We start from the raw sequence: 17,229 nt of genomic DNA on the forward strand, positions 1-17,229 counted from the left end.
AACCTTAGCAAGCAGTTGCTTATCGACAGATAGTTTGTTCCATCTACAGATGGAAAATCCGGACCATCCAAATCAATTGTGAACGTTTTCTGCATCATACCCAGGATGTAGTCCTAGCTATTTCCTGTTGGCAGCATTTTTTAAATATTCATAAATGGTGTCGATATTTAATGTACTTTATAAAACACTAATTTAGTCAGTTTGGTGAAAGGATCAGTACAATTAGATTATGATAGATGAGTAGCAATTAATGATTGTGCAAAATGATCACTAAAGATTAAACCATGACAGATGTTAACAATGTCCATACAGTTGAACTGATGATATATAACTTTAATATCGGCAATTTTATGTAAATCATAAAAAATCTGACTTTGTTAAATTTCCCACCCTTGTAGAAAATAGTATTGTATTTCGATAAAATCTTAAAGGAACTCTGTCTGTCTGTCTGTCTGTCTGTCTGTCTGTCTGTCTGTCTGTCTGTCTGTCTGTCTGTCTGTCTGTCTGTCTGTCTGTCTGTCTGTCTGTCTGTCTGTCTGTCTGTCTGTCTGTCTGTCTCTCTGTCTCTCTGTCTCTCTGTCTCTCTGTCTCTCTGTCTCTCTGTCTCTCTGTCTCTCTGTCTCTGTCTCTGTCTGTCTGTCTCTGTCTCTGTCTGTCTGTCTCTGTCTGTCTGTCTGTCTCTGTCTCTGTCTGTCTGTCTCTGTCTGTCTGTCTGTCTGTCTCTCTGTCTCTCTGTCTCTCTCTCTCTCTCTCTGTCTCTCTCTCTCTCTGTCTCTCTCTCTCTCTGTCTCTCTCTCTCTCTCTCTGTCTCTCTCTCTCTCTGTCTCTCTCTCTGTCTCTGTCTCTGTCTCTGTCTCTCTCTCTGTCTCTCTCTCTCTCTGTCTCTGTCTCTCTCTCTCTGTCTCTCTCTCTGTCTCTCTCTCTGTCTCTGTCTCTCTCTCTGTCTCTCTCTGTCTTGTTGTATCTCCCTCCTCTTTCGCATTAAACTTGTCAGAAATTGCCAGTCGTCCCGAACCTGCTACTTGAATGATGTAACAAGCCCGGCACTCACCTACCAAAAACCTATTACCTCCCCTTTAGAGGCTGCTGCTGCTCAGCCCAGAAAGACCACAGACCAACGATCACCCCCAGTAATTCCATTTTCCCATCTGGAGTTTCAATAAGTATTCTCTGCACCCCCTTAATTTATGGGCACAGTGCATCTGGTGCAGCTCAGCGGCAGGGCCTAGTGTAAAGACACACACTGTCTGAGCAGTCTCTCTTTCTGTTTTCATATGATTCTGTCTAGGGCTGTGATAATACCAGTATCACAATATTTTTTCCATGCCGAAAAAGATAACCGAGGCAGACCTGACTCTTTGGTCCCATAAAAACCTTCTGTATGTAAAATAAATATACGGAACAATAGGCCCACCCACTTGGGAGCCAGGCCCACCCAATCAGAATGTTGTAGTTTTTTTTAACCACAAAATACATAAACACTCCTCAGAACCCTGCCCCCTGTCCCCTCAGACAATCCATCAGGTGAAGAAGCTGGATGTGGAGGTCCTGGGCTGCTGTGGTTACACATGGTCTGTGGTTTTGAGGCTGGTTGGAGATACTACCAAATTCTTTAAAATGACATTGTTAGGTGGCTTATGGTAGAGAAATTAACATCTAATTCTCTGGCAGCAGCTCTGGTGGCCATTCCTGCAGTCAGCATGACAATTGTATGCTCCCTCAAAACTTGAGACCTCTGTGGCATTGTGTTGTGTGACAAAACTGCACACTTTAGAGTGGCCTTTTATTCTCTCCAGCACAAGGTGCACCTGTGTAATGATCATACTGTTTAATCAGCTTCTTGATATGCCACACCTGTCAGGTGGACGGATCATCTTGACAAAGGCTTAAATGCTTACCAACAGGGATGTAAAGAAATTTGTGCGCAACATTTGAGAGAAAGAAGCTTTTTTTTTGTGCGAATGGAACATTTCTGGGATCTTTTATTTCAGCTCATGAAACCATAGGACCAACAATTTACACGTAGGCGTTAATCATTTGGTTTAACGTAAATGTGACTCCAACATTAGAGTTGTTTTCTTTAAAGAGGTATCACGATACTCGTGATCGTCACATCCCTAATTCTTTCTGAGCCCGGGCAGAGTCTGTTATGAGTCGGAGAGGAGAAAGTGAGACTAAAGCTTTTAGTCTTCCTTGTCAACATGTGCTCTCTGGGTGGTAGAATCCTCCAGCTGAGATTCCAGCAAGCGCGTACTATTCCCCTACTGCTGTCCTGTCAGTGAGACAGTATGCATTACCGTCTACCCATTAGGCAAAACTGAAACACATTCCAATAACATCCTTACAAGCCAAATTACATCATTTCAACCAGCTGTACTGTAAAGCCATATATATGGTCACAGCAGTGGATAGCATAAACAAACCTAGACTCTGCTCTGAAAGATCCTCTGATGAGTGTCGACAAATCTGAACAAGACTGTCCAACAAATCTGTCCTCCTCATCCTCTGTCTCTACTGGAGGCCCTAGCCATAATAATAATAGTCCAAAATCCTAATCCTTTTCTTTTGTCCAATTGTATTCTCTTCTATAGCACGGTTTACTCCACTCAATGCTTCGCGCTTAAGACAAAAAACAGCAGTGTGTCCACAGGGTTGGGGTGTAGAAACACAAACTATAATCAGTTATGTTACCAGCTAAAATATTGTAATCAGATTACAGATACTTTAAAAAAAATCTAGATGATTACTTCTTGGATTACATTTAAATTCAGAAAGGATGTTGGCAAAAAAAAATACATTGACACCTTTCTGTTTTCTCAATGACATTTAAGTCCAGCATTAAAACAGGTGCAAGTGTGAGTTTGTTCCACCTGAGCGAGACTGACCACAAGTCAGAGACCACTATGGAGATGGATCCTTTTTGTCTTCTTCTAATGCCTCTTAATTAGGGGAAAGTAATCCAAAAGTAAGAAAGTAATCTGATTGTTACTGAGTTTGGGTAACTCCAAAAGTTACGTTACTGATTACAATTTTGGACAGGTAATTAGTAACTATAATGGATTACATTTAGAGTATCCTGTCCAGCTCAGGATATGATTCTGAACCGCAATGCCCACAATGTCATGGGTTAATTAACCTAACTATTAGCTGTGCCACTCTGCGGCTGCTCAAAACACGCTCATGATACAAGTGAACGTGTTGGGCCTCGTGTGGCTCAGGGTTGTTACTGTACTTGTTAAACTGCAGGAGGGGTGTCTGAAGTGGCCTCCTCTTCTCATCTCATTTCCTTCATCTGCAATCAACTGAAAACACATTGTTGGACAGGGGGAAGCAATGTAGTGGATGCCCAGGTATTTGCTTGGAGAGGAAGCCACTTTATGACTATTGAGATTCAGCCATGGACCCATTACTGTCACTCTGCACACCTGGACGTGCCTCAATAGAGAGACACAATAACTAACCCACCTCACCCACTGTCATGAATGTAGTCTCAAAAAGCCTCCAATACAAACAAACAAACAAACACAAACTAAACTCTAATTACATTGTCAAACAGGCAGGCACGCTATGGTAAATCCATGTTTGATTCATTTTTGCTGGTGACAGAATAATAAAACAAGTAACATTTAGTTTTCTCCCACAAAAGTGTATATTTTGGATGAGCTTGGATTCCTTTGAGCACACAGAGTAAAATGTCTGCGGGAATCAGGGCATTTCCCCAGCTGTAATTTGAGAAAACATGGTGAATGTGGTCCCTATAAGATAGTCATTTTACACAAGGACACATTAGAGACCCAAATATGACACATCCCCTCTCTTTCTGCTCCCCCTTTCTGACAGTCTACGCTGAATTGAAATACTCTTTCTTCGGAAAAGAGTGGTGCGTTTTTCGTAAACAGATTCCTCTCTCAATTTCTCCCTCTTGTTTTACTCTCCCTTGCTCTCTCCCTTTCTATCCCTCTTTTACATAAAAAAAACAAGTCTGCAATCAGATGCAGCAGTATAAACAGCCACCTCTGTGAGAAGAGGCGGAAAGACCATTTCCATAACAAAAACACTCAGGCAAAACAAATTGCCACTCGAGCCGATTCCCATTGCACTAATTGACCTGGTTGATGAGCATGCTCTTGTTTTATATATATATATTTTTTTCCTTTTTCTTCTTCTTCCTCCCTTCCCCACCATCGCTTAACCCTGGACTACACCCCCAACCTCCCCCTCCTCCCCCTTTTTATCTAGCTTTAGTACCGCCACAGCATAGGGCGGGAAGGCTATAACAACACTATGGCTTTTTGCTTTGCAGGAGGAAAAGAATAACTGTCTTGGTCTTTCCAGCCTCCCATGTCCATCTATGCAGAGACAGATCCCCATTGTCTTATTTATTTTTGCGTTGTCCTTCTCCTCCCCTTCTCTCACCTCCTAAGATGGCTCAATGACTACTAATGTCAACTACGTTCATATACAGGCATACAGGCTACTGGTGAATGTGGCAGCGAGCTGGGGGCAGAGGCTTTGGGCTTTGGGTTTAGGTGTGCAGGGGGGGGGGATCTCTTATTTAAAAGACCCAGGAACAGTCATGGACCCCACCCCCAACCCCACCTAATCCCTCCCACCCCCTCCTCTGAAGGATGGCTGCTGGTCCCTGTGGATGAACCAACTCTCTTCCTCTCACCCCCCTTCTCTCACTCTCTCTCCCACTCCTTCCTCTTCACTCTAACCATCCTGTCCATATGTCTGTGTCCGTCTGTCTGCATCCTCCATCAAAACTGTGTCTGACTGTATGCTCTGATAAAGCTATTTTATCGACTCTCACACCAACCCAGTAAGAGACATTACCACTTGAAACAGACAGACACTGAGCATTATGCAGTGTAGCCAGTCGATATGAGCAACAGAAGGAGAATACACCCCATCCATCTCAATCGTTGGTAGTTTTCATATTGTTTATGTCCACAGCCCTCGGGGGAAGGACACAGTATCTCACACTGCATTCTGGGGCATTGATTATGTTTATTTTGCCCTTGACTGGATTATGTTGTGTCACATGGGACATTAAGGCGTAGAGTTAGAACACATCAACTAATTACTGATCCCGATGATGTCACAATGCAGGCCGCACTCTAACGCAACCACTCGCCACGAGGCCCGGGAGGACTACATTAGCTAGAGATGGCCAACCCAGCACCATAGTATATGGCTATAATGAATCTGATTTGTAGCATTGATATACAGCACACAGGATAGTCATACAGTATTGGAATAATAATAATAAAATAATATATGTATTTTATGTAGCGCTTTTCACGACAAAACAGAATCTCAAAGTTATATGATAAAAAAAAACACAAAAGCACAAAAACAAATCAAATGATCTGCCAGATTCTTGGGAGACTGGCTTCAAGATTGTAGTCTTGGGCGCATCAGGATGCAAGCATTCAGACATAGCACAGCTAACATAGCTTAAGGTCTTCCATTACAATAACATTGAAACATCCGACAGCTACAGTAACATACCTAGTGGTTTTCCAATCTGTCAGTGCATGTGTGGTTTTTATCACCCCCTCCCATCCCTCTCTCATCTGTCTGCCATTAGCATGTATGCATCTTCTTGAATATCTATGCATACATGACAACACATGTCGAAGCATGCCTTTTTGGATATTCATTTGCCATGATGAAGACAAAAACACATTACTTGTGCTTTCCTAATCCTTGTTTTAAGAGAACTGTTTTGTTTCAGATGGAGCACAAACTACCATAACTGTGTGCTGTTACAAACCTTAGTCGCTTACCGTAAAAACAATAGACTCCAAAAATAAAATTCTCTACCTTTTTTCTTTTGTATTCGATTGTATTGATTCTGCTATTTTTCCCTTGTTTTGTAAAGACCCAGGTTGTGTGTGTGCGAGTGTACGTGAGTGTGTGTATCTGTGTGTAGCTCTTGTCCTAGTTGTGTGTGTGTGTGTGTGTGTGTGTGTGTGTGTGTGTGTGTGTGTGTGTGTGTGTGTGTGTGTGTGTGTGTGTGTGTGTGTGTGTGTGTGTGTGTGTGTGTGTGTGTGTGTGTGTGTGTGTGTGTGTGTGTGTGTGTGTGCGTCTCTTCGGTGTCTAACTCCCGTCTACCGTGGTTGGTTGGTCAGGTCGTCAGGGGAGACGAGGACCGGGGAGAAGCTAGAGCTGCAGATGAGCAACATTGGAGCTGACGTGTTGGAGCTGCTGCTGGAGTTTGTCTACACGGGCTCTCTGGTCATCGACTCAGCTAACGCCAAGACACTGCTAGAGGCCGCCAACAAGTTCCAATTCAACACCTTCTGCAAAGTCGGTGTGTCCTTCCTAGGTATGTACCTATGACATACAGTTGAAGTTGGAAGTTTACCTAAGTTTACCTTAGCCAAATACATTTCAACTCAGTTTTTCACAATTCCTGACATTTAATCCTCTTGATTTTAAGAATGTGAAATGTCAGAAAAATAGTAGAGAGAGTGATTTATTTCAGCTTTTATTTATGTCAGAAGTTTACATACACTCAATTAGTATTTGGTAGCATTGCCTTTAGATTGTTTAACTTGGGTCAAACGTTTCGGGTAGCCTTCCACAAGCTTCCCACAATAAGAATTTTGGCCCATTCCTCCTGACCGAGCTGGTCTAACTGAGTCAGGTTTGAAGGCCTCCTTGCTCGCACACACTTTTTCAGTTCTGCCCACAAATTTTCTACGGGATTGAGGTCAGGGCTTTGTGATGGCCACTCTAATACTTTGACTTTGTTGTCCTTAAGCCATTTTGCCACAACTTTGGAAGTATGCTTGGGGTTATTGTCCATTTGAAAGACCCATTTGTGACTAAGCTGATGTCTTGAGATGTTGCTTCAATATATCCACATAATGTTCCATCCTCATGATGCATTTATTTTGTGAAGTGCACCTGTCCCTCCTCCAACAAAGCACCCCCACAACATGATGATGCCACCCCCTCGCTTCACGGTTGGGATGGTGTTCTTCGGCTTGCAAGCCTCCCCCTTTCCTCCAAACATAACGATCGTCATTATGGCCAAACAGTTCTATTTTTGTTTCATAATTTCTCCAAAAAATACAATCTTTGTCCCGATGTGCAGTTGCAAACTGTAGTCTGGCTTTATTATGGCGGTTTTGGAGCAGTGGTTTCTTTCTTGCTTAGCGGCCTTTCAGGTTATGTCGATATAGGACTCCTTTTACTGCGGATATAGATACTGTTGTACCCGTTTCCTCCAGCATCTTCACAAGGTCCTTTTGCTGCTGTTCTGGGATTGATTTTCACTTTTCGCACAAAAGTGTGTTCATCTCTAGGAGACAGAACGCGTCTCCTTCCTGAGCGGTATGACGGCTGCGTGGTCCCATGGTGTTTATACTTGTGTACTATTGTTTGTACAGATGAACATGGTACCTTCAGCCGTTAGGACATGGCTCCCAAGGATGAACCAGACTTGTGGAGGTGTAAAAAAAAGGTCTTGGCTGATTTCCCATGGTGTCAAGCAAAGAGGCACTGCGTTTGACGGTAGGCCAAGAAATACATCCACAGGTACACCTCCAATTGACTCAAATGATGTCAAATAGCCTATCAGAAGCTTCTAAAGCCATGACGTCATTTTCTGACATTTTCCAAGCTGTTTAAAGGCACAGTCAACTTAGCGTATGTAAACTTCTGACCCACTGGAATTGTTATACGGTGAATTATAAGTGAAATAATCTGTCTGTAAACAATTGTTGGAAAAATTACTTGTAACCGACTTGCCAAAACTATAGTTTAATAAGAAATTTGTGGAGTGGTTGAAAAACAAGTTTTAATGCCTCCATCCTAAGTGTATGTAAACTTCTGACTTTAACTGTAGGGTGTGGAGTGTGGGGGGATGTGGCTAAATAGGTGTCTCTTCACACTAAGCCTAAGTTTCTGTCTTTGGCACATAGTCCCTCGCACCCTTTCTGACAGGTGTCCAAATTTAGCGTAAGTTCCCCCCCGAAGTAAAAGAGAGAGACATAATTTTGCTACTTATCTCGGTTTGTCTCTGTCTGTCGCTCTTTCTCTCCTCTCGGCCCCGAGGAGTTGGGTGGCGCCAGGACAAAAGGTCAGGGAACATTTGTCAGTTATATGTCAAATCCTCCAGCATAAACTATGATAGAACCCACAGATGCTCAGACCGATCGATACCTACACGGGGGGGGGTCGTCAGGGTCATGGAAAAGGAGGTTGGGGGATCGGTGTTTGGATGGATGGCGGGGAAAGCCCAGGGGTCAACCGAGGAGCAAATGCGTACTCATGGGTTTAGGAGGTCAAGGAACTGGGAGACGGTAAAATGTCAGATTATACCTACCATTTTAATAGAGATGGTTGGGTAGATGTGGAGAGAGCTCTAAGACAAGGATAGGATGTCTGGCAATGGGATGAAAAAGGTCAGAGTAGTAAAAGGGAGGGGGAAGACAGTGGGGGAAAAAAATATCGATTTGTTTTTCACGTTTCGTCCGACGATATGGATTTGTGAAAAACATGGAAACCATTTGTAGTGTAGTCAGAGACTTCAGCCTGAACATGATTCATGACATTTGAGCATGTTAGAATAGAGACATAGTACTGGTACAGTGTATAACCTTGGAACAAAGACATTGATATCATGTCAGGGATATTGAAGTTCGCAACAAATGTACTGAAGAGAAGCGGATTAAATTAACTTTGGCCATGGTGCATTGAGTTCATCAGATTTTTTTAGTGTGTTAAAAACACCTCAACCAACTTATTTAACATATTATGTTGTCCATCAGGTTAGAACAACTTCAAGAAATAAAACGTGGGAGGTTTTACAACCGGCGGCTATGGAACCTTCCAGAGCCTGGAATAAAACTCCTTCATACACTATGTCTGCAATCTGCTGCACTGAGTTTCTGAGAAATTGCACACCATGTAACACAGACACTCACGTCATATAATAACAGATTGATACTGCACAGACACTCACGTCATATAATAATATGCCATTTAGCAGACGCTTTTATCCAAAGCGACTTACAGTCATGTGTGCATACATTCTACGTATGGGTGGTCCCGGGGATCGAACCCACTACCCTGGCGTTACAAGCGCCATGCTCTACCAACTGAGCTACACAGGACCACATATAATAACAGATTGATACTGCACAGACACTCACGTCATATAATAACAGATTGATACTGCACAGACACTCACGTCATATAATAACAGATTGATACTGCACAGACACTCACGTCATATAATAACAGATTGATACTGCACAGACACTCACGTCATATAATAACAGATTGATACTGCACAGACACTCACGTCATATAATAACAGATTGATACTGCACAGACTCTCACGTCATATAATAACAGATTGATACTGCACAGACACTCACGTCATATAATAACAGATTGATACTGCACAGACACTCACGTCATATAATAACAGATTGATACTGCACAGACACTCACGTCATATAATAACAGATTGATACTGCACAGACACTCACGTCATATAATAACAGATTGATACTGCACAGACTCTCACGTCATATAATAACAGATTGATACTGCACAGACACTCACGTCATATAATAACAGATTGATACTGCACAGACACTCACGTCATATAATAACAGATTGATACTGCACAGACACTCACGTCATATAATAACAGATTGATACTGCACAGACACTCACGTCATATAATAACAGATTGATACTGCACAGACTCTCACGTCATATAATAACAGATTGATACTGCACAGACACTCACGTCATATAATAACAGATTGATACTGCACAGACACTCACGTCATATAATAACAGATTGATACTGCACAGACACTCACGTCATATAATAACAGATTGATACTGCACAGACACTCACGTCATATAATAACAGATTGATACTGCACAGACACTCACGTCATATAATAACAGATTGATACTGCACAGACACTCACGTCATATAATAACAGATTGATACTGCACAGACACTCACGTTATATAATAACAGATTGATACTGCACAGACACTCACGTCATATAATAACAGATTGATACTGCACAGACACTCACGTCATATAATAACAGATTGATACTGCACAGACTCTCACGTCATATAATAACAGATTGATACTGCACAGACACTCACGTCATATAATAACAGATTGATACTGCACAGACACTCACGTCATATAATAACAGATTGATACTGCACAGACACTCACGTCATATAATAACAGATTGATACTGCACAGACACTCACGTCATATAATAACAGATTGATACTGCACAGACACTCACGTCATATAATAACAGATTGATACTGCACAGACTCTCACGTCATATAATAACAGATTGATACTGCACAGACTCTCACGTCATATAATAACAGATTGATACTGCACAGACACTCACGTCATATAATAACAGATTGATACTGCACAGACACTCACGTCATATAATAACAGATTGATACTGCACAGACACTCACGTCATATAATAACAGATTGATACTGCACAGACACTCACGTCATATAATAACAGATTGATACTGCACAGACTCTCACGTCATATAATAACAGATTGATACTGCACAGACACTCACGTCATATAATAACAGATTGATACTGCACAGACTCTCACGTCATATAATAACAGATTGATACTGCACAGACACTCACGTCATATAATAACAGATTGATACTGCACAGACACTCACGTCATATAATAACAGATTGATACTGCACAGACACTCACGTCATATAATAACAGATTGATACTGCACAGACACTCACGTCATATAATAACAGATTGATACTGCACAGACACTCACGTCATATAATAACAGATTGATACTGCACAGACACTCACGTCATATAATAACAGATTGATACTGCACAGACACTCACGTCATATAATAACAGATTGATACTGCACAGACACTCACGTCATATAATAACAGATTGATACTGCACAGACACTCACGTCATATAATAACAGATTGATACTGCACAGACACTCACGTCATATAATAACAGATTGATACTGCACAGACACTCATGTCATATAATAACAGATTGATACTGCACAGACACTCCTCACACCCACACAAATGAACCTGAATGAATGGTACCTGTGGAGTCGATTAAGATCAGACCAAATAAGAATACCAAACACATTTGAACCTCGTTTGATATTGATTAGATATAGAGACAGCTCTGTAAAGGTATTGATTGGTCTAGCTCTAGTTATTATTACAAATTCTCACGCCCCTTCAGACTTCTCTCTCTCTCTCTCAGAAAAAGTAAAAGCACATCTGCTCAATCAAACACCACATTAACAGACTACAGTTGTATTAGTGTCAGAAGGCTTTGTTTCCCTATTCAGCTTCAACACACTGAGTTGACTTTAACAGACACATTGTCACATCAACCCTGTTTTTTTATTATTATATTTTGGTCTTTTAGTGGTGAGATTCTCCATGAGCTTGCCTGGTGATATTTGTATAGGCAGCTGGTTCTCTCACTCACTCACTCACTCACTCACTCACTCACTCACTCACTCACTCACTCACTCACACACACACACACACACACACACACACACACACACACACACACACACACACACACACACACACACACACACACACACACACACACACACACACACACACACACACACACACACACACACACACACACACACACACACACACACACACACACACACACACACACACACACACACACACACACAGCTCTGTGCTTATAGATGGGAGATCTGGTGGTGGTCAGTACCAATGTGTCTCATTTGATCAGGCCTCACACAGTGGGCCCCAGCCCAGGGCTGTGTGTGAAACGTCTGTACCTGCAGTACTAATCCCTGCTATGCCTTCACAGTCTCCTGGCCCTGCTCAGTGGGCACCTAGCGATCGATTCCCCTTGTTGTTTGTCCCTTGAGCTGTTAGAGTTATTACACTCTCTCCCTAGCCCCAGATATACACACAGATAGACCAAAGCTCTCCCCTCTTTCTCTCTCCCTTCCCCCATCCTGACTTTTTAATGGATGTGTGAATGACAATCTCTCCATCTCTCCCCTTTCCTCCCCTCTGTCTCTCCCTCTCACCTCACTCCCCACTCCCCCTCTTTCTCTCTCTCTCTCTCTCTCTCTCTCTCTCTCTCTCTCTCTCTCTCTCTCTCTCTCTCTCTCTCTCTCTCTCTCCTTTTCCCACATTTTCTCTCTCTCTCTCTCTCTCTCTCTCTCTCTCTCTCTCTCCTTTTCCCTTTTCCCACATTTTCTCTCTCTCTCCTTTTCCCACATTTTCTCTCTCTCTCCTTTTCCCACATTTTCTCTCTCTCTCTCCTTTTCCCACATTTTCTCTCTCTCTCTCTCTCTCTCCTTTTCCCACATTTTCTCTCTCTCTCTCTCTCTCTCTCTCTCTCTCTCTCTCTCTCTCTCTCTCTCTCTCTCTCTCTTTTCCCACATTTTCTCTCTCTCTCTCTCTCTCCTTTCCCCACATTTTCCCACATTTTCTCTCTCTCTCTCTCCTTTCTCTCTCTGCAGAGAAACAGCTAACAGCAGGGAACTGTCTAGGTGTGCTGGGCATGGCTGAGGCTATGCGATGTACAGAGCTCCACAACATGGCCAAAGCCTTTGCACTCCAGAACTTCCCTGAGGTAGGTGGATTTACCGAATGAACAAATCAAATGGATGGATGGTTCATTCATAAGATGTTCATAAAAAAAGACCCATACCACCTACCGAACATGATAAAAACAGGATTATTTTACATGTAGTCCAATCAAGTTTCAAACCTTTGTGCTGTAGGCGGCGGGTCAGGAGGAGATTCTGAATGTGTCTAAGGAGGACCTGGTGGCCTACCTGTCTAATGACAGCCTCAATACCAAGACTGAGGAACTGGTCTACGAGACTGCAATCAATTGGATCAAACGAGACCCCACCTCCAGAGTACAGGTAAGGCAGGGAGGGTAGAGAGGTAGGAGGGAGTGGTTCAAATCAAATTGTGTTTCTCACATGCGCCGAACACAAGACGTTAGCGCGGAATGCTTACTGACGAGACCCTTCCCAATATGCAGAGTTACAAAGTAAATACAAATATGAAATGGTAACACAATAAATACTGATAGCGAGGCTATGTACAAGGAGTACATGTACCAGGTCAATGTGCCGGGGTACGAGGTGGTTGAGGTAATTGAGGTAATATTTACATGTAGGTAGGGAATCGGGATAGATAATAAACGGAGTAGCAGCAGCGTAAGTGAAGATGGTGAACGGTTGTGTGTGTGGCGTTCTTACTGCCAGCATCGGTTTGTGGTGGTAAATAGACGGCTAGGAATAATATAGATGTGAACTCTCTCGGACGATAGTGTGGTCTACAGCTTATCATGACGTATTCTACCCCAGGAGAGGACATAAGACTGTAAAAACACCAGCAAATGTGATTTTAATTTGGAAATCTGTTCCAAAGTATTCCCACCCATAAGAGAGAGATTTGTGATCGTATACAAATATAAGCAAGGTTTGAAATGATTGTTTTATCTGTCGTGGCTACTTGTGGTCAATTTGCAGTCTATCCGCGGCTGAATCTAGTTGATGATATGTTTGTCTGAGGCTGGGTTTTTTTTTTTCTTCTTGGCTTTTCTCTGACACCGCCTGATATAGAGGTTCTGGATGGCAGGGAGCTCGGCCCCAGTTATGTACTGGGCTGTCCGCACCACCATCTGTAGTGCCTTGCGGTCGGATGCCAACCGGTTGCCACACCAAGCGAAAATGCAGCCAGTAAAGATGCTCTCAGTGGTGCAGCTGTAGAACGTTTTGAGGATCTGAGGGCCCACACCAAATCTTTTCAGTCTCCTGGGGGGGAAAGAGGCGTTGTCGTGCCATCTTCACGACTGTGTTGGTGTGTGTGGACACCGAGGAACTTGAAGCTCTCGATCCAGTCCACTACAGCCCCGTCGATGGGAGGGGACCTTACCTCCTCCCTATAGGCTGTATCATCATCATCTGTGATCAGGCCTACCACCGTTGTGTCATCAGCAAACTTAATGATGGTGTTGGAGTCGTGCACGGCCAAGCAGTTGCGTGTGACCAGGAAGTACAGGAAGGTACTAAGCACGCACCTCTGAGGGGCCCCGTGTTGAGGGTCAATGTGGCCTCTGTCGTTATATAGGAAAAAGCAGTGGTCGAATTTGTACTGGTCCATTTTCAACATGTTCATTCAGTGTTTATGGGTACTACTCGACTGTAGTGTACTGTATGTCCTGGTTTGTTGTGGGAGTGCCACATAGCCCCACTGTGATCGATCCTGGTTAATCAGTACTTAATGCTGTTCTGACAACATCATCATCATCTGTTTACAGTATCATCACTCAGATTTGGGTTGCAGAGTTCGTATTGGATCCATAAAGGTTTGTATCCTGCAGTGAGCTCCTCTCCGATCCATGTCCTCTTCTTCCACATTCATGGAGGTTTGGTTAGTCGATGTGATGTATTGACCCTGAGACGTATCAACTTATTTGTCGAAGTGTGACCAGTGTCGGTGTCACGCCCTGGTCGAAGTATTTTGTGTTTTTCTTCATGTATTTGGTCAGGACAGGGTGTGACATGGGTTTTTGTATGTGGTGTGTAGCTTAGTGGGGTTGTAGCTTAGTGGGGTGTTCTAGGAAAGTCTATGGTTGGTAACCATATTTAGGCAGCCATATTCTTTGGTTGTAATTGTGAGTGATTGTCCTGAGTGTCTTGATGTCCTTGTTCGATGTTAGTTGACACATGTATAGGCTGTTTTCGGTTTTCGTTCCGTTTATTGTTTTGTAGTGTTCGTGTTTAGTCGTGTTTACGTTTGTTTAAATAAACATGGATCGCAATCGACACGCTGCAGTTTGGTCCGACTCTCCTTCACCATATGAAAACTGTGACAGTCGGGGAAGCTACTCTGAAAATATAGTTTACCAAGATACCAATTACTTTATACTGGAAGACGTTAAGCTACGCTAAAGTTACCCTTAAGAAATCCAGTATTTATTGTACTTGAATTACCTTGAAAAAGAAGTTCACTACGTCCAAACTACTTGGTGAGAAAAATCTTAAATTGTTATAGACTACAAGTTGCAAAAACAGATGGCTCTGTAGTCATATGTTAACTTAAATGGAATGTTTCTCATTAAACACATAAATGGTGTTTCAAGTGAGCTTCATAGGCAGGTCTCATGCCGATAAAGAAAGGAACTGAACAGAACATTTCAAAAGTAGTGTGCCGTACACCACGACATGGCAATGAAAAGTGATGCACTACCCAAAACACTACCAAGATTTGAATTGAGTTCAACTACCACCAAGCTACTGCAAAATGTCATTTAATTACTAGTTAAATGACATGTTGTTCACCACTCCCGAACACTGAGTGTGATCTAGTGGACACGAGCTTGGTTGCCGTCTCTGTTGAGCTAGTCTTCTTAGTTTTGGCAAGTAACAGGAGAGGGAATGAGTGGAATGTTAGCTCAGAAGACTGGTACTCTAGACTAAGTGGACAATGCATATCTCAAGGATATGACATCATCTGATAGCGTTTTCATTGCCTTTCAAGACGGACCAAAACCCCAATTCAATCAACTGCAGATAAAGGGATGTTGCCTATACAGTGGGTTCACTACGAATGTTCAGACTGTATCACAGGTATTGGCTGTAAATCGAACCTACCGAAAGCAAGCTGATTCCCTCTCGCGGATATTGTCATCATTGAACATGGTCAGTACCCACTTTTCATTTATGTAAAAGCTTAAGTACCAGTCTCCCTCATTTTACAGATGCCTAATTTTTCAGGTGCAGGGCAGAGAATTTAGGTACAGGTAGAGAGACAAGAGGACTGTGAGTCCTGTAGCAGCGTTTTTAATGTGTCTAGAGGAGGTAGTGTGGTTATAAATATAGCTAAAAGGAACTTCAAATGTCCTAGAGGATGATGGTAAGACTTTCCTGGGAGTGTTTCTGTCTCTAGCTTTCAACTTATTGTGACCTTTTCTGAGCTCTTGTCAAAGATATGAGTGATTCTGGTGTAGAAAAACAGATTTGGGGATGTGATCAGCACAATAATGGAACTAGGACATTCTGTGTGTGAGGGGGGGGGGTAAATGGTTTGGTGTGTGTTTGGGGCGGTTTCACACACACAAGGACCTCTGCTCTTGTGCGGATCAAAGTCCGTCAGAAAGGCTTTGACCAGTTCACTTCCGCTCGGGTCAGCATTAATCTCACAGCCTATTGGACAGGAGAGAACAGCGAATCAGAGCATGGCAAGGGAGCGAGGGGAAAGTGAAACGGACAGACACTTCACCTGCCGTCCACTGCTGTTCCTCCTTTCCTCCCTCTTCTCTGTCTCCTTGTTGCTAAGTCAGAGATAAAAACTAATACCTTATAGCAGTCAGTGGTTTCTCAAATGGAGGGTCAGGACCCGATGGTGAGTTGCTGCTCATTCCTATTTGCGGCTGATTCCTTTTGGGTCACAGCTTTAGACTTGGGTCTCTGGTTTTGTTTACTCACAATAACACCTTCCCAAAGGTGACATTTAGAGAGCGAGAGGGAGAAGGAAAGCGAGATAGTGAGAGGAGAGGGGCCCCAGTGTCCCTGTGCTCAGTAGGAATCATATTTTCAGTGATGCTCTCTCTGCTGTGTGCCATGACATTATAGGAGTGGAGCTGTGATGGAGCTCAGGGCCAGTCTCAAATCTCTGGGCCATGTGTGACAGATAGACACACTAAAACTACTGCCACTAGAGAGAGGAGGGGAGAGGAGTGAAGGAGGGGAGAGGAGTGAAGGAGGGGAGGGGAGAGGAGTGAAGGAGGGGAGGGGAGAGGAGTGAAGGAGGGGAGAGGAGTGAAGGAGGGGAGGGGAGAGGAGTGAAGGAGGGGAGAGAAGAGGAGTGAAGGGGAGGAGAGGTTAGGGAGTAAAGGAGAGGGGATGAGAGGGCGGGAAGGATGAGAGATGGGTTCTTTCCACAAGAGAAACTGACCCCAGCATTTGAGTTGATACGCTCTGCTCACCACAAGCTAATTTTCACCTTTCCTCTCTCCCTCCCTCCATACCTCCCTTGTCCCTCTCTCCTGCCATTTGGAAAAAGAGTGCAGTAGAAATTGCTCCCCTGGAACCTGTGATATTTTTTAATGACACGTCAGGGCCAATTGTCACAGGGCTGACACTCTCTGAGAGG

General features: G+C 43.2%; 1 protein-coding gene across 6 annotated transcripts in view; it reads left to right on the forward strand.

The window, feature by feature from the left end:
- Positions 1–17,229, forward strand: part of LOC123991008 (kelch-like protein 29) — a 351,069-nt gene that overhangs the window by 241,290 nt on the left and 92,550 nt on the right. For all 6 annotated transcript variants that reach the window (XM_046292107.1, XM_046292106.1, XM_046292109.1 and 3 more), the window contains 3 exons: positions 6,138–6,334; positions 12,576–12,688; positions 12,840–12,986. In XM_046292107.1, coding sequence (XP_046148063.1) covers positions 6,138–6,334; positions 12,576–12,688; positions 12,840–12,986 — 457 coding nt within the window. The remainder of the gene's footprint in view (positions 1–6,137; positions 6,335–12,575; positions 12,689–12,839; positions 12,987–17,229) is intronic.

This window comes from Oncorhynchus gorbuscha, linkage group LG12 (genome assembly GCF_021184085.1).
Source record: "Oncorhynchus gorbuscha isolate QuinsamMale2020 ecotype Even-year linkage group LG12, OgorEven_v1.0, whole genome shotgun sequence".
Lineage (NCBI taxonomy): Eukaryota > Metazoa > Chordata > Actinopteri > Salmoniformes > Salmonidae > Oncorhynchus > Oncorhynchus gorbuscha.